Source organism: Scomber scombrus, chromosome 8 (genome assembly GCF_963691925.1).
Source record: "Scomber scombrus chromosome 8, fScoSco1.1, whole genome shotgun sequence".
Lineage (NCBI taxonomy): Eukaryota > Metazoa > Chordata > Actinopteri > Scombriformes > Scombridae > Scomber > Scomber scombrus.
The window spans coordinates 19,964,055-19,987,239 of record NC_084977.1 but is presented as its reverse complement, the minus strand read 5'-3'; the positions used below and the strand labels follow the sequence as shown (position 1 = coordinate 19,987,239).

Here is a 23,185-nt window from a genome sequence, read left to right as displayed (position 1 = left end):
CTCTAAGTCATCTGTAATAGATGGCATTTTTTCTGTCTGATGTCATTCGGTTAATATGAGGAGGATGTGAAGTCAGAGCCTCTAACAGTAGAAATAATTGTACATGAATGAAAATGAATAATGTACATTATATAAACTTTGTGCTTTATTGTAGTGTTGTGTCCCCCCTATTCTGCCTCATCTATTTCTTCAGTTTGTAGGTTCCCACATTTCCCAGAATTCCTGTAGACAAATGTGTCCTAACAAAACACAGCATACATGTGGCTGCATTCAATTCTGGTTCACTAAGTCTACTGTCAAGAGAAACCATCTATGATACCCAATAACACCACACAGCAAAATTCACACAGAAATTCAAGACCAGGCATTGCCAGTAGCTCTCTTGAAAGTCTGTTATGGCATTTTTGAGTGAATTTGTCCTTTAACACATACAAATCTGTCTGGTTGACATTGGCGTTGGGACGGACAGAGGGGTTCATGGCAGGACAGTGGAGGACAGAAGGAGGGGAGGGGTGGCAGAGTACCAGCCCTGTACTAGCAAATGTCACTTAGAGACAAATACGTTTCCCCCTTTAGCACACACTCTAACACTTGGATGTTCTCATGAGCTTACACACAGTACTGAAAAAAGCACTAATACATAAAAAACATACATTAAAAAATTAACCATATTCTGCAACAGTGTCAATATGTTGGATAGAAACTCATAATAAGGCCAAAATAAACTTAAACATACAGAAAAATAATAGGATGCTTATATGCAAGTGAGACATTTAGGCACACATAAACCTACACACACACATCCACACTCGCACTTGTTTTCAACTTGCTTCAAATTTTATAAAATAACCACTAGTGATCATGATCTGAGTAGTGCCAAAACGTTCCCTCATCACACCACTTTTTCACTGATTTCAAAACCAGTGCACCAGACCTGGTCTTTTTTCTAATTGTCGATGTGTTAAACCAATCAAGACTGAGGTAGTCTGGTGGGAAGAGCCCACCCTAACTTCTCGGATACAAGGTGTTAGAAATAAACGTCCCTCACGTCATGCCCCATTCCCAGAAAGAGAGGGAGAAAGAGACACAGGCAGTGTGCCACATTGGAAAAGAATGGGGAGTTCTCTTTAGAAGGTCCTCCTAATGGCTAAATGTTTATGAGTCCCGTGACCGAGGCGAACTTATGGAAACTAAATCTTTAAACACTTTTTTTTGGCAGACACCTCGCACACACCCTTCCAGCTTGGCTCTATTACTGGAGAAATTCTTTTGTTCTTACTGAGCTAATAATAGTGAGAGGCGCTGTGCGTTTTTGTGTGAGTGGTGTCTATGTCTTACAGTAATGTGGGCATGTGTGTGTGCATGTGTGAGATGAAAGTGTATTTATAGCTTCCTACAGTGCTGCACTACTCCTGTGACAAACTTTTTATTCTACTCGGCTTCCTGTCTTACAGGACTCAACCTCACATCTAAACGGATCTAATCAGATCTACATTAGCAGGCGATGTCAAAGGTCAGGTGGGTTCAAATACGTACGTTTTTTTTTTAATTTTACAGGCAAGCCTATATTTATTCAATAGAATCGTTTGGTAGTTTAACCAGAAACACAGTAAGTGTAGCTTCTCCAAAAATCAAAACCCTAATATTGGCAATATTTGTCATACTTGAGCTGATCATTAACATGCATGTATTCTAATGTATGAATACACACACACACACACACACACACACACACACACACACACACACACACACACACACACACACACATAGACATAGACAAAAGCAGTCAGGGAGATAAAGTGGAGAGGGCAGAGGTCATGGATAGGTATTTCTAATTTGGTGTTGAACTGCTGCAGATACCAGAACAGAATAGCAAAACATTTAAACACACACACTACACTGTACACATGCTCTACAATTATGATTAATAAACCAATCAAAGCAATACACTTAAGGCTCCACTGAAAATGTCCATAATACCAGTAAAAATGTGTTCAATATTGCCAGCAGGGAACTGTGTTTGTAATGGAGACAGCAAACTATCTCATGGTTAGCTTATCCTCCTCACGATCACTGATACAGAGCTATGCTCAGCAGTCCTCCCAGTAGTTACTAATGAGAAATAAGCATGGGAGAGACGACTGTAGCATGTGTGGGAAAAACTGTCAAAGCCACAGCTACCACATTATTTTTCAATCCCCCTTGTGTTGTAGATGGCTCCTTAAAAATAGGGCATTGGGGGTAGGTTCAATTATCCCCCTCACTTAAATAAAATACTCCCCCGCCAATGGGGGCTGTGCAAACTAGAGCAGGAGAGTTTTTTTGTGGGGGATCAGGGTGCAGGAAGAGGTTTGTCCTGCATTGAGCCCAGGTCATTTTCTACCTTTGTAATAGGCACCCAGCTCAATTACTATGCAGCTCCAGTAATATGGGTTGTCATTATGCAAACATAATGACATTTAATTCAGCAGCAAATCAGAGAGTGACAAACACAAGTGAGTGAGATAATTGAATTAGGCTGAGGGTGTGAGAAAAAGAGAGGCTTCACAGTGGAGCAAAAATGATCATTCAAAGTTAATGTGCAAACCACACACAATTATTAGCTGTGGCCACACCCTAGGATTAGAACATATGTGCGTGTGTGTATGAGTGAAGTACTGTGTAGCCCGGTTGAATGCAAATACAGATCTCGAAAATGTCAATAGCGGGGACATGGCGCGTGCTAAATGTCAACATGTATTTTTCAAGGACTCTTGTCTGTGTTGTAATTGGCTCCATTTTAAATATTACATTTGTTTCATTTGTTATTTTCCCCTTTGAAAATAAAATAATATTAAATATTTGGGGGGAATTTTGCAACAGGCCCGGGCCCATGAATATGCAGCTGAGCCTTTGGCGATGCAGTGTGAAACAAACAGACAAAGGAGTGAGACAACGGAAAGAAAAACAGGTGAAGCACAGACTAATCAAATGCCTTTCATTTCACCACGAATATTAACTTCCACTTAGAGCAAATAAAGCTGTGAGTGTACAAACATAGACTCTCCCTTGGGCTCTGTGTTGAAAAAGAGCGAGAATTATCACATTTTTACAGTGAGGCATTGGTGGACAGTTATCATTTGTCAGTAAGGATTGACTGTGATAAAACTGTCTTGGAGGACACAGTGTTGTGTTGTGTCAGCCAACCTTTACTCTTTTGCTTTGAAAAATAAATCAGCTTGAATATACACAGTGAAAATACTTATAAAGAATGCCCAATATAACAAACTACAAGTTTACAATAATCTTAATGAAACTGAAAGTAGATTTGATTGAAGAAATAACAGATGATTTGCTATTTTTGTGTCTCTATCTTCTATGTGAAACGGTCAGCTTCTGAATTTTCTTTGACCAATATGCTAATGGCCAATATCTCATATCATCACACGGTGTGCCCACTTAGATCTGAGGAAAATCGCAAGGGGGGATGGGCGGTATTCAGTTCACATAAAACCCCTAGACTAGGACCCTGTTAGTAAGAAAAGTGCCTGAAGCTCATAGTCAAAGTTTTCACAACCCATAGCCAAAATGTGTCACACACAGGGTAAATACGCCTGGCTGCTGAATTTTGATCAGGCGTTGGGACGGACAGCGGTGGCAGCTACAAGCAGACCCCCCACCCCTAAAGCCCTGTGCACTTGCATTAGTGTTGAGCCAGTGCATAAAAGGGGAAGATTAAAGGCCTGTTGAAGATAAAGGATTGAAGAGATGATGTTCACGAACTGTGTAAAGCACTGTCAATTATGGATGACAACATGGTGAAAGATTTAGCATTGAAACAAAATAGCAGGATCATTTATTAAAGGCCTGCAGAGTAACTGCAAACTGAATTAAAGTTTAAATATTAGTATGCTATCGTAACTGAACTGATGATGTCCAAAACTATGAAAATAAAACCCAGGTTGTAAAAAAATAAAATTAATATGTCCTCACACTCAAACAAGAGCACTTTTGTATCTTGAAATCAGGCACACCTACCTTCAATTCACGGAAGAAGATGCTGCTGCGAGCCCACTCCACGATGGAGAAGAGTGTCTGGTCAGCCATCTTGCACATGAGACCGAAGGTGTTGAGCTTCTCGTGCTTTCCCCTGCTGGCCTGCTCCTGCTGCAGATAGGCCAGGATCTTGGCCTGAACTTGTGGCTCATCCGGCTCACACTTGAGCAGCTCTACGATCAGGTGGGGGAAGCTGGGCGGCGAGCCTGACTGGTAGGCATCAACATAGGCGTAGCCCATAATGGACTCCGGCGAGCTAGTGTATGGGTCTGGGTACTCAGACTTGATGGTGCGTGTGCCCTGGAAGTGTCCGTAGGCCGCCTGGTAGCCCTGCAGGCTGCCAGCATGTGGCGGCATTGCCATGCTGACAGGTGAAGTGACGAACGGGCTACGGTCGTAGTCTGTGGGGGGAAGGGCGGTAGCATGATGATGATGATGGTGGTGGTGGTGGTGACCAGGGTGGTGGCCAGCATGGTGGCTCAGTGGAAGGCCCTTGGAGGCAGCTGAGTGGATGTTCTGGATAGCTGATGAGATGGTGAGGTCAGTGGGCACGGCTTGCATCACCTGGGTCATGGCCTCAATCTTTAAGCCGTTTGCTCGGATCAGTGCCTTCTTTTGTTGCTTAAGGGCCCGGTCACGTTTGTACATTGGGCCGAACTTGTTGCGACCGCCACGCATGCGATCCGCCCGTACAGCTGATAGGCAGAAAGAGAGGTGAAAAAAGGAGACAAGAGAGGGAGAGGACAGAATTAGTTGTAGTATGTGAATCTTTGTCTTCCATGGTGCTCAGTCTTGATCGTAGTAATACAAAAACACATCATTATGCACACTACTAACTACCTTTGACACATTCACATAAAATCAACCAGCAGAGCAGTCAAATTAAGCAATTAAACCTGTTTGAAGTGTTTCATCCAGAATGATTTATCATGTACACAGAGAATTTCAAAAACACTTTGACAGACTAAATCCTATCATTTAGTGATAACATAAGATTTGTCTACGATGAATTGTGTTATGGAAATGAACCCCACATTTGTAACTTGTATGTAGGGCAAAGGTTTCCCTGTGGTGATTACACTTGACATTTACCTGTTGACTCCTAAACCCAACAGGTCTAAGAGATAGTGCAGTTACTCATTGACCAAAGACACAAACTTCTATGAGCCGCTTTGCTCAAGGATCACTGTGCAGCTGGCTATCTTGGTCTACCACTCAGGAAACACACAACTCAAAAGGGAGATATTGGCAAAAGAGGTAAAAAAGGAAAGATTTCTTTTTAAAATATTATCTAATTAAAATTATATCTAATTATGCAATATCTAAAAGCTTCATTATGTCACTGACCATTAGCTGAAGCCTTTTTCTCTTCAAAACGCCAAAGGCTGAAATGGCTGACAATAAGCAAATAGGGGTTATTTTTCTGACGATCCAAATATACCCATGTTCCCCCCACCCTTCCCCCACGCACTCCCCCCACCACCACCACCAGTACAGGATCCTGTGGTGAGGATCACAACGTGTCTGTGCCGTGGGTATTTCTAATGAACGAGCGGGGCACACAGTGGACTGCTACGAGGGCCATGTGTGATCTGGCCGACTGCTGCCATGGGGAAGCTGCTCTGCTGTCTCCCAGTCGGGGGGCGCTGGTGTTAATTATTCATACTTAATTACCTCTTACTCTGACGAGGCTCACTGAGCCCAGCGTGCAATGAGCTAACGGACGTCTGGGAGACAACGCAACAGAATAACACTCAGTAAAACCAATACTGCAGAATATTGTGGACTTAATTTTATTGTGTTCTATAAGGTCTTGTTCCCTTTTTTGAAAAGAAACCCACATATTTAACTGTATATATGCAAATGAATGCACATACATTTACCCTAATCATACACTGAATGCTCAGATAACATGACGAGTCAGCCTGGGCCCACTCCGGCTCATGATGTCTTGACAAATGAGTGAAAGAACAGAAGAAGAAAATTGTAGAGGGGGTGTGGAGCGGGTGGGATGGGGGGTCGGGGTGTGTGGGGAGGACAGGAGGGGCAGACAACCACGCAAAAACACACCACACACACACAGACAGTCTCACACACTCCAAGCTGCCTTGGGAGTGATTTTAATGACCTCCGTTACAAAAGTGTCTGTCACTGATCTGAGCGAGAGGAGCCGAGAGGGAGGACACACAAATACAACCGCACTCTCACACACACTCACACCCACATGCTGACTCTCTCTCTGGTATACTCACACACAAGAAAACACACACACATACAAGGTAACATGGAAAGCACTACACACTGGTCCTGATCACATAAAGAGAGATTGGTGCATGCCAGACGCTCTGCCACCTCCGAGAGTCTCTGAATGCTCAAATGGTATGTAATTTATACATAGTGATTTTACACACACATACACACATGACCATTTCCCAACATGCTTGAGGTCAACTCCAGTGCCCACTCAGCCTGGCTAAGGGATTATCATGACCGTTAAAAAATCACACATCAAAGGGGAAAAAAAGAAAAAGAAATCAGGAGCCCCGTCAAATGTATCCATTATACATTATTTTAGGGCGACTTTAACTATTAATGATTTCTCCACAACAGCGTAATTAATGAGCTGAGAAACTAATAGTTGGCCCTACTGGGAAAACAAAATTAGGCCCTGACTGCCTTCTTGCCTGCCTCGGACCCAGGGACCCACATCACATCATGAATATCAGGATTAGGGGGTGTAAGTCTTACCATCAGCATCACCACCACCACAACACGCACACACAAACACACACACACACACACACACACACACACACACACACACACACACACACACACACACACACACACACACACACACACACACACGTACACACAGAGATTCTTTGTCTCTAATTAAACAAGGTGATTTGCATGCATGTAACACAGATTAATATGGAAGGGGGAGGGGGAAAAGGTAGGAGGACAGTGTGTGTATGTGTGTGTTGGGAGCAAAGACGAATGTGTGTTTGAATGAGGTGGAGAGATGTTAATGGGATGGATGCTGCAGGGACTCAGTTTATGATAACAGTAAAGTTACCATATGACCCAAAAACTGTAGAGGCCTAACAAATGTGTAAAATGAAATCAGAGTTTGCAAAAACAAAAATGTGTGTGTTTTTGTGTAAGAAAATGGTTTTACTCTAAAACACATCAGTAATGAAGAATTTAGTGTGGTAACAGTGTTGGTTAATCTCACTGGAAGATCTGTGGAGCATAAAAGAGTCAACTTTGATGTTTGTGGGACAAACAAGACAAACTATAAACAAATAGTTAACACTGTAGTTGACACTGCTGCTGGACAGGCAAACAAGAAAGACAGTCAGTCAACTACAGAAATGTCAGAAAATGCAAGAACGGAGACAGAATTCAACATAGTTTGATTAACAGGAGTTGTGTGGAAAAGTGAAGCAGTGAGCACAAAGACAGAAGCCAAACAAAAAAAAAAGTCTAATAAAAGTTCAAAAATGTATAAAAAAAATATAAGGAAAATATCAAAAGGAAGAAAAACACTTAATTTTCCCTCTTTGAACATATGAGAAGACACTTCATTCTATTAGTGTGAAACAGATCTGAGTTGGGGGATGTTGTGGGTTAGCAGTGAGGCTTTGGGGCTGAAGCCAGGCTGAACAGCTAAAAGGCTGACGCTGTCTTCCACTCTGAATTCCCCTGGTTTAGTGTCTGAGAGCACGTCCACACACACATTCATAAATTCACAAACTGACCCAACCAAAATCCTGTTCCTCTTCCCCAAAAGTGCCCTGTGCACACACCATCTTGAACATGTATGAATACAAACAAACACATACATGCGCACACACCACATCCTCAACACAGTGATTTTTTCGACACATTACACATATGCCTTCTACCTACACACAGCACCTAACACACTCAAACACATCACACACATACACAGCCCTCAGTGCTTATATCCTCTGATTTATGGTTGTTTAATATACAGGAATATTAAACGCACGTAGGTGAGGATCCCTGTCGGCTGCCGGCATATTAATGGGTCCCGCGGAGCCTTGCTGACACCCTGTTTGTCATGTCGGGGCCCGGCCCCTGCTCCTGATGTGCCCTATCCCATGCACACACATGAATACCTATGATACCTATGCATAAGTAATGGGACAGCTCCCTGGCTTCACTGCAGGTACTGGGTGGCTGACGGAAGACAAATCAGAGCGAAAAAGATGGAGACAGGGAGGAAATAAAAAAATGGAGGGAAAGGGACACAGAGAGGAATATACAAACATTCAGCTGGTGGCGATAATTTCAGCTGAATGGCTCTACAGAGGTTGTTTTTTTTAATTAAATACATTTAGATATAATGATTAATTAAATATTGTTAAATATAAAAATCACTGGAAAAGATTGAGTAGGCCTGTTAAGTAATGCTCTTAATAAGAGTGATTAGGCCAATCAAAGAAAACAGTGTTGAAACCTTAGTGGGATGTGGCTTTTTCTCAATGATTCAACACTGGCTGAGATACTATAGTCAGTGCATAGAAAGAGGTGAGGATTTCTGCAGCACAGTAGCTTGTGTGCTTGTGTGGCTCAGTGAGTGTGTAGCTGTCTTTATCATTATAGTGCGTCTATGTATGTGTGTGTGTGTGTGTGTGTGTGTGTGTGTGTGTGTGTGTATGTGTGTGTGTGTGTGTGACTTTTTTTCCTTCAATACTGTATGACACAAAGAAACGCCTACCCCTGACATTTTTGTTATGTTATAATTCCATAATAAATAACAGGATTTGCAAAACTAAATGGAATAAATGTTAGTAGCTGATGACATGTGGTTAAATTTAAGGGTTTAAGATTACACTCATAACTTTATTAACTGGGATTAAACTTTACCCACAGGGCTTCCCTCTCACAATCAGTCCAACAGGAAAAATGTTTTATTTTGGAAAACATATCTTGAATGCTCCTCACTGGGTCAGAGGTAAGTCACTTATCCGGTGGCAGTGGCGATGCTGACGAGAATACGAAATGCCACTGCAGTGTTATAAAAATGTTCTTTTCCTGTGTTGCATACAGACAGGCATTGCTGAGGTTTAACTATTTTTGTTTTGTTATCAACACAAGATAATATGACTAATCTCTTAGTGGGATGGGGTGATAGACATGTCACAACACTGTTTATGTCACTCTGATATGAGCCCGTCTGGCATTTCACCTTATTTCACTGCCCTCCCTAAACTTTGAATCATTACCAACACACACATATAATGCAAACACAGATTTCTTTACAGCTGCCAGCCTCACTGCAAACTGTACATACTGTCCCATTGGTTGGCAGACTTATCGACAAACAGGAATGATGTTGGACAACCAGTGATGAAAAAGTAAACTAGCGAAAAAAGAAAAATACAGAAAGTAACAGTTTGGGTCAACTTTAAAGTTTCCCTCACATTTTTTTTTTTTGCCAACATTTAGTTTCCAGTCAGTATCCTGTATTCACATGTTGCTAAAAGCTGCTGTGTAATGGAATGAAAAGTTCGCGATAACAAATCACATGACCCCAAACCTCCTTTTCTCTTTCACAGCTATTGTACACACATTTTTTTTTTTGTTTGTTGTTGTTTTTTCAGACCAAATGACGGTTTCTCCCTCTTGCCTGTGGCCTTCTGAACACCGTTTTGGGTTTCTCATGAATATATGTATGTGTTTACCAGGGAGAGCTGTGTGTACATAGTGTGATTGTATGTGTGTGGTGGTGAGGGGTGTCAGCCTTTCTGTATGGGAGGTCTTTACTGGTTGTGGCAGGAGTCGCCCACTAGAGCTTCTGGCCCCTGACAGAGCGCTGCAGGGCCCGTCTTGCCCCCGAGCTGAAAGCTACCGCCAGCAAAACACATCAAACACTACCCGCTCCCCACCCATGTCAGCTGGAAAATGACAGGCCAGGACATTCTGCCCAGCGGCCATTCACAATTAACAGCAATTAATTACACCGCACATGGCAGGTAAAGCGAGAAGCCTCCGGAAAGATTTTAGTTAGGCTGTCTTTGCTTTACCCTCACCCTCCCATCCTCCTATTTCTTTAACACATTAGCTTTTCTCAATTGTATGTGATCATTTCAGGGGCCAAGGGATTTTTAATTTACTTTGAATTACAAATGTGTGAAGAATTTTGTTTCAATATGAGACTATGAGATAGATGAATAACATAATACATACTCTTATTCAAAGAATGCAAAAGTTTGCACAATGTTTTTATGGAACATTTTAACTTAAGTCCTCTGTCAAAAGAACTATTACTATTAACTTTTACTTCCTATATTTTACACTTGTTGTGTAAATGACTTAATTCACTCCAAAATTAGTAATTTCAGAATAAAACTTGTCAACTAATATGTGGAAAAATAGTCGATTTTAACTATTATCTTTGCACATTGGAAGAATGTTTTTTGCCCTGCTATCCTGTCACTTCTGTATAGCTGTGTTTGAACAAGCTTCTGAGCCACATTCAAATTAAACAAAGAGGCCTCAATACAGCCGGCCAAAAGTATCATCATTACCATTCCCACCCTGCCGCCAAGTTTAATATTTTATCTATTACTCTGTCTGGCAAGTTTAAGTGCGCTGCAGCTACCAGATACCCCCAACTCCCCCTGACCCTATCTAAAATACTAATAAGCATTTCTGGTTGTCAACGTACTGGTAGAAATGAAAGGTTTAACTTCACAAGGTTCAAGGTATACATTCTGCAGAACAGAAATGACTCCAATGTTCATCTCTTAATGTTTAAATAATCTACTTTCAGGCAGGCAATTATTGTGTCAGAGCAGGTATTCACTTCTTTTTTTTTAAAGGTTATGTGAATATCTCAATTTGGACTGAAAACCTTCACATGCAAATTGATTATGGAAGAATATTTTTCACTCTGAGGTTCCAAAAAGTAAATGTGCTATGATGAAGTGTGTCGAATTGTGAATTAATGGAAAATGACTTGTGCTGTCATTTCATAAGAACTTTGGTAGAGGTTTTTAAAACACCTCTGTGGAAGTCTACAAGCAGTCAACCTCCAATTTTAGCTGCTCCATGTTATAATTTTTTCCTTCCAAGTTTCAGTAACAGTAATTGCAAACAGGCATCATATCTTGAAAAATATATGATGCATCACACAGAAAGCAGTACAGCTGCCTGGATCTGCTTTTCCACTCCTACAGATGTGTAAAAGTTCGAGATCATATTTTAGGAAATGGTGTTTACAGTGAAACCCCAGAGTGGACAAAGTCGTTGGCAAACTATTCATGACATTTTACAGAGGTACAGCGCTGTATGTGCACCATAAAAATGTAAATATTCTCCCAGAGTAAAATATAATTTTGAAATACTTCTGGCAAAAGCAAGCCTACATTCAGAAGCCTGGTTGCTTTCTTGTTACTGGAAAGCCACATGTTTAACACTAATAACAGCCTTTTCTTCTTTTTGAGAGCCCTTGAGCAAGACATTGAAATCCCAGTGCTTAGTCTCATTTAGTCTCTTATTTATTTCGATGAATCACACATTTTTTGAATATCCCCTCTCTGGGCTATATCACACCACAACATCATGTTCAAGCAGGAAACATATTTCATTACATAAGCAAAACACCAGCAAAACTCTCCATTTTAAGTCATTCTGGATGACAGCATAAGCAACCTGAAATGTAAAAATGCAAACATGTTGCTGTACCTTCTAGCTTCATGCCGACGGTGAGGCACTTTTGGAAGCGGCAGTATGGGCAGCGCTTCCTCTGGGTCTTGTCAATCTGGCAGCTCTGGTTCTCTATGCATGTGTAGCGCTTGTTGTTCTGGACGGTGCGCTTGAAGAAGCCCTGTGGAGAGAACCAATTAAGACGTCAACCCGCTTGACCCCTGCAATGCAATAGTAATTGGCCCATTCACACTCTCAGACAGATGGAGAGGGACAAGCTTAATGGATACACACACACACACACAGAGTGACGTCTTAAAAGCTATACTCCAATGGCTGTTTTGAAGCATTTACGGACACGTCTGCGCACACACACACACACACACACACACACACACACACACGCACACACCTACACCGACACACACACACACACACAAATAAAAGAAAGTGTTTCATTTTTTAATTTATGAAGATGAAAAACAATTGACTGAATTATTCTTTAACATGGAAGTTAAACACAAAGAAACTATAAAAATTCATTATAGCATTATATCACACCTACAATTTATTAAGCTTTGAACAAAAATGCAAAACAAGTTCTTTACGTATTGGCTTCACACAGTGATTTCACTGTATTATAAGCAGTTTTATTAAGGGAATCAAATCTAATAATTTAGGCCCTGTCAAAATTACATTATTATTAATGATATTCTCCATTCACATAAAGACTCTAGAATTTACAGGAAAAGCATCTTTTCAACTCTCCACTTAATTATTGAAAAACATGAGCACAGGAGTCCAAAAAATCCAATAAATTATATCCATAATTTACAGTTCCGGGATTACAGAGATTCATACCTGCAACGTGGAATTAATTATTGGCAGCAGCAGTGAAAATCAAACGAAGGGAAGATAGTATTAATGTATTCTAGATCCATAACCTAGGAGGAGAATCCTTAAACCTGCTCTTTAGAAAAAAAAATAAAATAAAAAGAAAGTGCTGCTGTCAATATCTCACCAAACACAAATTTAATTGACAATCTGCATTGCCTGATCCATCAAAAAAAGAGAGAAAAAAAGGGTACTGCACTCGGTTTTGGATTATTGACTTCTCGGTGCTAAAAAATCCATGCTTCAGAGAGAACTTTCTCTCCAATTTTCCATTTATCACACAGCGTGTGCTATAAATATCTGAACCAAACTGGATTTGAAAATGCTTAAAAAACCACACAATATCACGTCTGGAGATTAAGCGGACAACATATCACTGAAAAGCTTTCATTTGACCTGCAGTTCAAACCAAGAAAAGGCAATCGTCAAGGCTCATCTTTATGCGTAACGGTATTGCTGCAAGCAACTTTAGCCTTTATCTGTTTCCAGTACATGAAACAAAAGATCCTCATTTAACCAAAAAGGGCTAGGAATCAACATACAATCTCAAATCATCATAACGTTGTGACATTTTAAGATCTAAAGTCGCAACAAGACATTCACACAAATAATGTCCAACTTGAATTTGAAACATTTTCAAAATGTATTTCTGGCCTTGAATTTCATTGTTAAACTACACTCTTTGCAGAGTCTCTACACACAAAGAGCAACCAGGAAACTGCTTTTACCATTTGTCAATACTGGCCAGAGAGTCCAACAGAGAAGCAGGAAAAACATAATTCAAATCATCACTTTATCTCATTGAATCCATCCTTTCTGCATCTGCTTTCGTTGTTCTAACATGTGTTCTGTCTAACTGTCTAACTGTTCTGTCCCTTTGACTTCAGTTTTCTTTGCTCATATTTATTTTCCTTTAACCTCTGTGGATTTTAAATATATTCATGATATGTCCACTATGGCTCTGACCTATAGCCTTCTTACTGCTTGCTTATAATGTCTGTCTTTTGTTCTTTTTAGGATTTTAAGGTAATTCTGCTCTCTCAGGTAAGTCTTAGCTAAAGTAAGTCTCATAGGGTTTGAGCCAATAAGGACCTTGCAGCCCGTTTCGGCTTGTTGTTTTTCAACAGTTATGATGGGATACTTTGTTTACTTTATGTAAATAGAAAGCCACTCAAAGCGCTTTACACTACATGCCAACATTCACCCATTCACTCACACACTCATACACAGCTGGCAGAGGCTGCCATGCAAGATGCCAACCTGCTCATCCGGAGGAGTTTCTAATGCTCATTCACAGACTCCCACTCACACACTGATGGTACAGCCTTCGGGAGCAATTTGGGGTTCAGTATCTTGTCCAAGGACACTTTGACATGTGGACCGGATGAGCCAGGTATCAACCTACCGATCGTCCGATTAGTGGACGACATGTTCTGCCACCGCTATGTGGGTGGCCTGTGTGTGTGTGTGTGTATGCATGTGGGCATCTCCATGTGTACCAGTGTACGTGTTTGGGGAGGTTGTATGATTACTTTGCTTTGCTTGTGTGATTATTTCTCCTCATCTTTCTGTGTGTGTGTGTGTGTGTGTGTGTGTGTGTGTGTGTGTGTGTGTGTGTGTGTGTGTGTGTGTGTGTGTGTGTGTGTGTGTGTGTGTGTGTGTGTGCCTGTGTGCCTGTTCTTTACTCCAAAACTGGCAACACAACCAAAGCTGAAAAATATCTGACCCTGAAAACAAATGCCTCCTATTGTCAACAGCATTTTTTGATGTTGAAGGGTAAAGGGAAGGGTGGGGTGAGAAGGTCATGACTCATTTAAAATTAGTAAATGCATCCAAAAGTGATAAACTACTATACTGGAAAAAAATTAAACTTTGGTAACACAATACAAATTTAAAATAAGGGATTTTCACTTATAATAAAAAAAACTAAGAATACAATGTAACTGCTGTTTTTTATGTTTTAATGCTGTGCCAATACACTGAAAATGAATTGCACTATCTGGCTGATCTGCTCTCTTCATCTACATCCTATCCATCTACAGCACACACTCACACACACACACACAAACACAGATAAATACACACACGCTCAGCTACACTGTGAAATCTGTGAAATTGCTCTCCGGCACAAGACTGCTGTGCTGAGGCTGAAAGCAGCAGAGATGCCACTGATGTCTCCTTTCAAGCAAGTGTTTAGCATCTCAAGGTCATAATATGGGATAAAATCTATAACATCTGCTTTAAATAATGACCACATAGGCAAGAAATGTGCACCGCCACATCAATACTGCGTGCTGCAATTTTACACCAAATGTGGTGTTAACACAGAGACATTTGTCTTAGCTTAATTTTGTGCTGACAGCTTTTTTGCACTAAAAAAAACAAAACAAGAACTTGGGTACTGCCTATTAGTGCAGTGTTGAGGAGAGCAGTGGAAGTAGACAGAAAGGGACAAAAAGGCTGTTGATAGAGCGCAAATTAATAGTAGCAATAGTTTGCTTTGCAGCAGCCTCATTATTAACCTGTGTATGGAAACATTTTGCAACCAGACAATACTGCTGTGCTCTTAATGAACTTGTGATGAGCGTTTTAGACAGTAGGACGCAGGCTTGTACAAACAAAGACAATATTATTGTGTACTTTGCCTCCTCGGTTAAATCCTTTCCGCCTCTCCTGTGTTTGGTGGTTGCAAAATTTACAAAAAAACTAAACAAAACCCCAATGCATTTTCTTTTGAACTCTGGTTTCATTTCCAAGCCACTCGCCACTTTAAAAAAATCAGATGACACTGACACGAAAACTTTGTTATATCAACTGTCACAACAATATTTGACTCCTGGTCTCTTTACTCTTGGGTTTCCTCCAATGTTAATGACAAGGAACTGAATATTTGTTCCACTGTTACACTTGTTGCAAGTCAGTCTGAACAAGAATGTCTGCTAAATGCCTACCGTGCAAAAATGTGACTGCAGAAGAAAATGCATCTCCACAGATGAACAGAGGTTTGTGCACTTAAATTAGGCACTTGTAGTAAAGGGAATATTACAGAATGTATTTAAATTGCAAACTGCAAATATGACCACTTGAAACACTGAAGGAAAATACTGACACCAAAGCAGATATAATAACTAATTCCAGCTTCATTACTGAATACTACTAACACACAGTGCATTTCTACAAAGCATAACAAAACTATCAGACCGTGTTAAGCCATTGTAAACCTGCTACTGCATGGACAACAGCAACTTCATATTAATACCATTAATTAGGCAACTATAGATAGCTGTGCCCTCGCTACTAAAAACAATTTTAGCAACTATAGAAATATTTTAGGTGCCACATCAGACACTCAAAGGTCACAGTGGCACAGACACACTATTTATCAATACGGAAATATAAGTAGAGCGGTTTTCCGTTGTGTGTTAGAGAGTTTGAGCACTCACCTTGCAACTCTCGCATGTCAGGAGTCCGTAGTGATACCCTGAAACCTTGTCTCCGCACACCGGACACATCTCGTCCAAGTCTTCGTCATAAGAGTAGTCCATCATTTTTAACTGGTGGGCTGCGGAGGAGACACGGACACACAGAGAAAGGTCTATTTCAGTGCTAAGAAATCTCTTTTCCAAAAAAAAGAGCCCACTTTCATCCATCAAGTTGAACCACGGGGAACCACGCGACGCAACTTAAGTTTTTTTTTTTTTAAGTTCTGTTGGACTTGTAGAGGTTTAATTTGAGGAGGGGAAGACGATGAATGGTCGATTTTGGAATGAGTTGAAAGCGCGCAACCATTTATTTCTCCTAGTTGCCGCCTTCTCTTCTACATTCGTTGCAGACAGGAGCCAAAAAATAGAAAAAAGAGCGCATGAAAGTGAGCCTCATAAATATGCATGTATCTAAGTCGTGAAATCGCTGGGGGAAATGGAGAGATATTAGAGTTAAGGATTGGAGGAGAAAATGTTACCGCCCACAGACAAATGAAGACACACAGAGAAGCCCTTATCTCTGCAGGCGAGGAGAAAAACATCCAAAACCAACTTGAACCAACATTATTTTTCCCTCTCGAAGAATCACTCGCAATGCCACAGGCCAAGCTCTTGAGTTTCTTTTATGCGTTTTTGGTGGTGCAAAAGCGGAGACAACGTTTTATGTGACTCTCTGCCCTAGAAGAAAAAAAAACGTCTCTCAACTCTTTAATAGAATTTGACTTGTTCATTTCACTAGTTTTCAAAGCAGTTTCAGTAATTATTAAGAATAAGTAAACAAAGACAACGCGATTGCAATTTAAAATATATGAAGAAATAAACGGTATATATTGTTCTCACTTCTTTTTATTAAGATTAAAGACTCTATATTCTAAACAATTCAAGTATTATTGCGGTGCATTTGTTGTAGCCCCCTTTTTCATTGCGTTTTAGAAATACTTGCATTGATAAGACTGTGTGTGGCAGCGCTAAGCAAACAGTCAGGATGACATTTACAACTGTTACAAAAGCATTTATGGTTCTAATCATAAAAAGCAGCCAGGATCAAACAGGAAAACCTCAGTGGCTGTAAAAGGGGAAATATTTTGTCAACTATTCCCTTTCCAAGGCCCTCACATACATTACTGCCCTACTTCATATCTACTCATCTGCTCGCTCAGACCTTTTAATTAGACATGATTTCTGGTTTGTTAACGCGTTGCCCTGCTGGGATCCGTGCTGCATATTCCAGCTGAAGCAACAAGTTCCACCGGGCTGCCGGTTTTTCCACAGAAGCTTGCAAGCTCCGTTTCCGAACTTTCTCCTGCATTCATGCGCGTAAAGGGGACGATTTGCAGGGCCTGTTCTCAGCTGCAGTTTTGGAAACATATTAACAATTAAAATAGACATAATCGTGATTGATTACAGTTATGCAGTGATGGAGGCAGATGAATAAAAATGCTAAATTAGTACCAGTTGGTATCTCTAATAGATGAGCATAGAATATTTTAGAAGGTAGGTTTTTCAGAATACTTGATACCCTTAAAAAAGGCTTCTGCTGTACCTTTTTCCCATCACTAAGAATTAAAACAGTGTAAAAAATGTGGGTGATTGCTGTATTGCGAATACAGATCAAATTGAATTTACTTTCCCTGCATCCCTGCCAGCCAGGCGGAGGTGTGTGTGCATAGAGTTTTGCATTGCTTTGAAAAGGTGCAGAAACACACCGGTCAGCACAGCCTCTCATCACCTCGACGGCATTTGCTCATGCTATCCCCTCCCCCCAAAAAACTGCAATATTTGCCAAAAAACGCAAAATTCAGTCAGAGTTCGAGCTACCTTGTTTTTACCCGTGTGTAAAACCCGCGAGTGAATAAAGGCTGTGTTATCAGCGTCTCATAAACCACAAAGACCGGGTTAATTGATTGTCTGGTTATATTGCTGTAGAATGACATGAAGGGAATTAGGGCGGTTATGTGAGTTTATCTTGACAGGAGAGTCAGTCCCGGAGAAGTGCCACTTCTTTATTTGCGCCTTGTTAGATCGATCAGGAAAAAAATGTTTTTTGTATGCAGCAATTAATTTGAATGATTTATCGTCAATTGAAATGAAATGTGAAAATGGAAAAGAACCTCAGACATTTGTTTCCCTCTTACAATAAATAAAAGCTGCACATTTCTGAAGCCATGAATCTAAAATTCTACATTGAGAGGTCTCAAATGATTCTTCCCTCAATGTTGGAGATGACCGGTAACATTTGCTTACATATTACAAAAATAAAAATCACATGCATATGTGTGGCACACGCCTTTTTTAATTTAATTTAATTTCATTCCATTTGATTTTGAAACTGCATCCAATTTTTTGGGCCAGCATGGATAAATTACAAAACAGAAATACACATCACAAAACAAAGATCTCTCTTTTATTTTTCAAGCAATTTTGGACATTTTACAATGATTACAATGAGTAATTTAGACCATAATTAATAGGCTTCGAAGACTAAAGTTTACTGGCTGGAGGTCAAATATTTTGGCATTCAAAGAGCAAATCACTAAATTTAAAGTTCTAGCATTAAGCTTTGTAGTTGTTTTATAAATTGACAACAACTCTGTTATAACTAGTCTTTGCGTACACACACAATAAGGATTCAGATTTACATATTAGTTGAAGTGCTGAGTAGAAGTCACTCAGTTGATAATAAGACCACAGAGAGGATGAAGTTTAACACAGAGGGCTCCTCTGCTCTGCCTCTCCGTTTTTACGCACCAGACGCCGCGCACTTCCACCGTGGGTGACAGCTGAGTGTACTAATTGTCTGATCACAGGCCAAATCTTTAAAAAGCCAGTTTAAGTCAGATTTGCATACTTAGTTTTTAATAATGTTATCAGAATAAGGATTAAGAGAAAATAACTGATTATTTTTCCTCGTAAACCACAGTAAAGGCATTTCAAAAATGTATCTGCAAATAACTGACCCAAATAACCCATTTATCATACAATATTAGTCTAATTTGTCACTGCCCTTCATTATCCGCAGAAATGTAGTGCATTTAAGCGTGTTGCAAAGTTTGAGTGACATTACATTGAAGACGATGGCGCTCCGTAAAAACACTGAAGTGGGATTTTATGATCCTGCTTTGTAGTCTACAGAGATTAAAACGAAATGACAGCTCTTACCTTGCATGTTCCTTGGCATGTGCCTTTGTTCGCCATACGATCGAGAGAGTCCCAGGGATTCAGTCTCGACTTTGGGCAGCATGTCAGCGCTGCCGGCCTGAGCTGGAGACTCCGCACCGCTCGGCGGGACACCTGGACGTGAGAGGCAGACGTTCCCACAAACACAGCTCAAATTGTCCCAAGTGTCGTTTTAGCTGACTATTTCTTACTTTCTGTCTCTCTCCCCCTCTCTCTCGCTCTCTCTCTCTCCCTCTCTCTGTCCTCCAATTATCTTACCATGCTATGAATATAGAGCGTGATTCACACGATTCACACTGTCTCCAAACAGCCGGGTTGCATTGGTGGTGTGTATCTGCCCCGATTCAACTTCAAATTTAATTTACAAAATTGCGTTTGTGCAAAAAAACACAATAATAAAGCAAAACACAGACGACAGATCCCTTCGGTACTTATTAAGAGAAGCTGCGCGCTGAGTTAGGGAATCAATCTCTTACTGAAATGACACAACTGCACAGCGTCCGGATTAAAAGACGATGATAAGTTTCCTTTTGCCTTTTCCCAAAGTCTTTTTTTGCGCGTCACCCAATAAAGTCGGACTGTCAGTGTAACTTCAGCCTTTACCAAACGAGTACGCGCCGCCGGGGCCGCCCTCTCTTGTGCGTAAAGTCGGATTCAGCGTGTCGGTCGGACTGTCTTGAGATGTGGAGACCTCTCCTCCTCCTCCTCGCGGCTTTGTTTACTCCGCTCTCTCCAATCCGGGACGCATGCGGTCGTCTGACATCATCTTTCCCCGGCCCAATCAGGCGAGGAGACCGGGAAACATCGCCTCAAACCCTCCAGTTCCATCTCTCCAAAATCTCAGCTGTTTAATCCCGTTAATGATGGACTTTAAAAGCGAAGGGAGAACAAGGAAATCAAGCGAGGTGATGCAACTGCATGTGAAAGCAGACTCCCCGTGAGCGCGCAGAACGCAGAAAAAAGTATGTGGGTTGAAGAGTGTTAATACAAGAGCATTATTGCAGCACACGCACTTTTTTGATGAAACTATTTATCTGTATAAAGAGTACATTTATTGCTAAATTTAATAAACCATAATAATCAATTTTTGCATCCTGTCCTGTGTTTCTGTGGGTATCCGGTACAACTCAATTACAATTGTGGTTACACTAATGTTCCTGCACTCATTAAAATTTCATTTTAAAAGAATCTAAAATAAAATTGAATAATCGTTCTTTCTTTCTTTCTTTCTTTCTTTCTTTCTTTCTTTCTTTCTTTCTTTCTTTCTTTCTTTCTTTCTTTCTTTCTTTCTTTCAGGATTATCACATTTTATAATGCAGGTGAATGACATGGTAAATTCTGCGTAAGGCCAATATAAATTAAAATAACCCCTGTAAAAGAACCGCTGTAACATTAGAAGCTTTTGGTTTTGTTTGTTCAATTTTGTGTGAGCAGCACCGGCCTCAGGCTTAAAATGTCCTTTATCTTCAGATCAAATCTCCCCCTTACGCAATAAATTATACCTCTGCTTCTGAATTTTTATCAGTAATTGGCTGAGTAGGGATCAATTAGTGATGTGACGTCAGACTCACACTATTTGCCCCATTTCAAATTAAATATACAAAGAAAAAATGTGCAAAAGTGCTACGTTCCCTTAATGCCCCCGGCACCTAACCCAACACACACAAGCAGATACACTTATTTTAGTTCACTTAAACACAGTGTTTTCTTTTCATCGACCCGAGTCGATGAGGACGAACAGGAGATGCGAAAAAAAGTCACAGAGCAGGCCGCCAGAAATACCTTTAGGGTCGAAGAGGGCACACACACACACACACACACACACACACACACACACACACACACACACACACACACACACACACACACACACACACACACACACACACACACACACAGGAAGATTAAAATGATCACAGGGAATCACACATTTCATATTTAATGGCCTGTTAGGTGGTGTTGTTACCGTACAATATGGAATAAAATCACCACGCACAGAAAAGGAAAGAGTACCATTATGTGTACTGTTTAGGCTATTTTTTTGTCAAGACTTTTGATTAAATATATTGTTAAAATTAGTTTCTTTGCTTTCTCTTCTTTGTATCCCTCTTTTTTATTGGGCTGTGTTCCGAGAGCAAAACTCAATTTAAAGGTGATATATTTATCTGTTACATTTTCCTTCCATCATTTATGGCGTTTGATCCGGCTACTACCCCGATAACATCAGTATCAGCCTCTCCTAAACTATTATTGTTAAGTAAAAGTAGGATAAGTACAACCAGATTATTAAAATCCTGATAGAAACGAAAGGTTAACACAACAGGCTTTGTCTAAACACAGACTGTTTGACCTGTTGCATTCATCCCATAATTAACTGCAACAATATTAATTACAGTAAAATATTCAGTTCAATAAAATACTTCTTTGTGTGACCTTTCTTACATCATGGAGCTCTGAAAAGTTAAACTACAGCTCAGCCATATGTTAGCTCCGTCTAAAAATGATGTCTAAAAGTTTATTGAAGACTAGAAAACATTTGATAGTACAAGACATTGTCACCTAAAATCAACTGACATTTGTTTAAAGTTAAAGCACACATGTGCATGGTGCTGCAGCTACAGTATTATGCAGCTTCAGCTGATGTAAAAAGTGTAACACTCCCAAGACACACACACAAACACACACACACACACACACACACACACACACACACACACACACACACACACACACACACACACACACAGACACACACGCACACACATATACACATACACACCTGCCCTGACCAGTTCCTCTGTGGAGCTGACCTATTCTTCCTGTTGTCACTGTTTTTTTTCTACTCTTTTCCTTTTTTCTTTTCCCAAAATACACTCCTCCCCACTCACTCACTCACTCTCTCTCTCTCTCTCTCTCTCTCTCTCTCTCTCTCTCTCTCTCTCTCTCTCTCTCTCTCTCTCTCTCTCTCTCTCTCTCTCTCTCTCTCTCTCTCTCTCTCTCTCTCTCTCTCTCTCTCTCTCTCTCTCTCTCTCTCACACACACACACACACACACACACACACACACGACTTTCCACTGCTGTATCTTTTTTTCACTGGAAATGTCCCTTTTCACTCCTGTTAATTTCCATAGCCGGCACATTCATCTGGATTTTCTGCTGCAAGGGGGCACAATACATGGAATGACAAGAAGTTACAAAAACAAAATTAAGTAAAATTAATTAACAAATAAAATAAACAAATTAATTAACAATAAAATGAAGTGAAATTTAAAAAAAATAAGAAAGTTATGGTGAACTTCAGAAAACAACTGAATTCTACTAGTGTTAAACAGTGATCCCCCAACCTCCCTAAATCTGCATAGCATCACACCATAATTTAGTGAACAGCACAACAACAACAATTGTTAATAGGGTGCAAGAGGTTCCACCAATCAGAAACACACTCTTAATGCTGGGCTGTGATTGGTTAAAGCTGGGCTACTTTGCAGGCAGGCAGTGGGGGGGCGGAGTCAGAAAATAACAAGGGAGAGGACAAGTGGGGGCAGGAGGGTGTAGGGGGGGGGGGGGGGGGGGGGGGTGCGGGTTATAAAATGACACAGACACTGATAAGACCTTCTCTGGCATGATAGTACTGCTGGAATGATTAACCTGTAGGGGAGAGAGAGAGAGAGAAAGAAAGAGAGGGAGACACAGTGGGTGCTGTAGTGAAAGGTATGAGGGACACAGAGGGAAGAGGTTATAGTCAGGTCAAAAGAATGCAAAAAGACAACAAAGAGTATGGAGACAAAGGTTTATAATTCACAACTACAGTCAAGTTACTGAAAGTGAAAAATTAACAAAAACACAGAGGCAAAAGTCACTCACACTACTTTACTGGCAATTAGTCTGTATAGTTTACTGTTTGAGGTGG

General features: G+C 40.5%; 1 protein-coding gene across 2 annotated transcripts in view; it reads right to left on the bottom strand.

Moving 5' to 3' along the window:
• nr5a2 (nuclear receptor subfamily 5, group A, member 2) overlaps positions 1 to 22,068 on the bottom strand; it is a 70,439-nt gene extending 48,371 nt beyond the window's left edge. Inside the window, exons 1-5 of one of the 2 annotated variants that reach the window (XM_062424203.1) lie at positions 22,054 to 22,068; positions 19,257 to 21,056; positions 16,059 to 16,177; positions 11,761 to 11,902; positions 4,021 to 4,733 (exon numbers count right to left, since the gene is read on the bottom strand). In XM_062424203.1, coding sequence (XP_062280187.1) covers positions 4,021 to 4,733; positions 11,761 to 11,902; positions 16,059 to 16,177; positions 19,257 to 19,338 — 1,056 coding nt within the window. In that variant the 5' untranslated portion in view covers positions 19,339 to 21,056; positions 22,054 to 22,068. Of the gene's footprint in view, positions 1 to 4,020; positions 4,734 to 11,760; positions 11,903 to 16,058; positions 16,178 to 19,256 lie in introns of both variants that reach the window. The other variant, XM_062424204.1, reaches the window with a different exon arrangement.
• Positions 22,069 to 23,185: the final 1,117 nt, after the last annotated feature.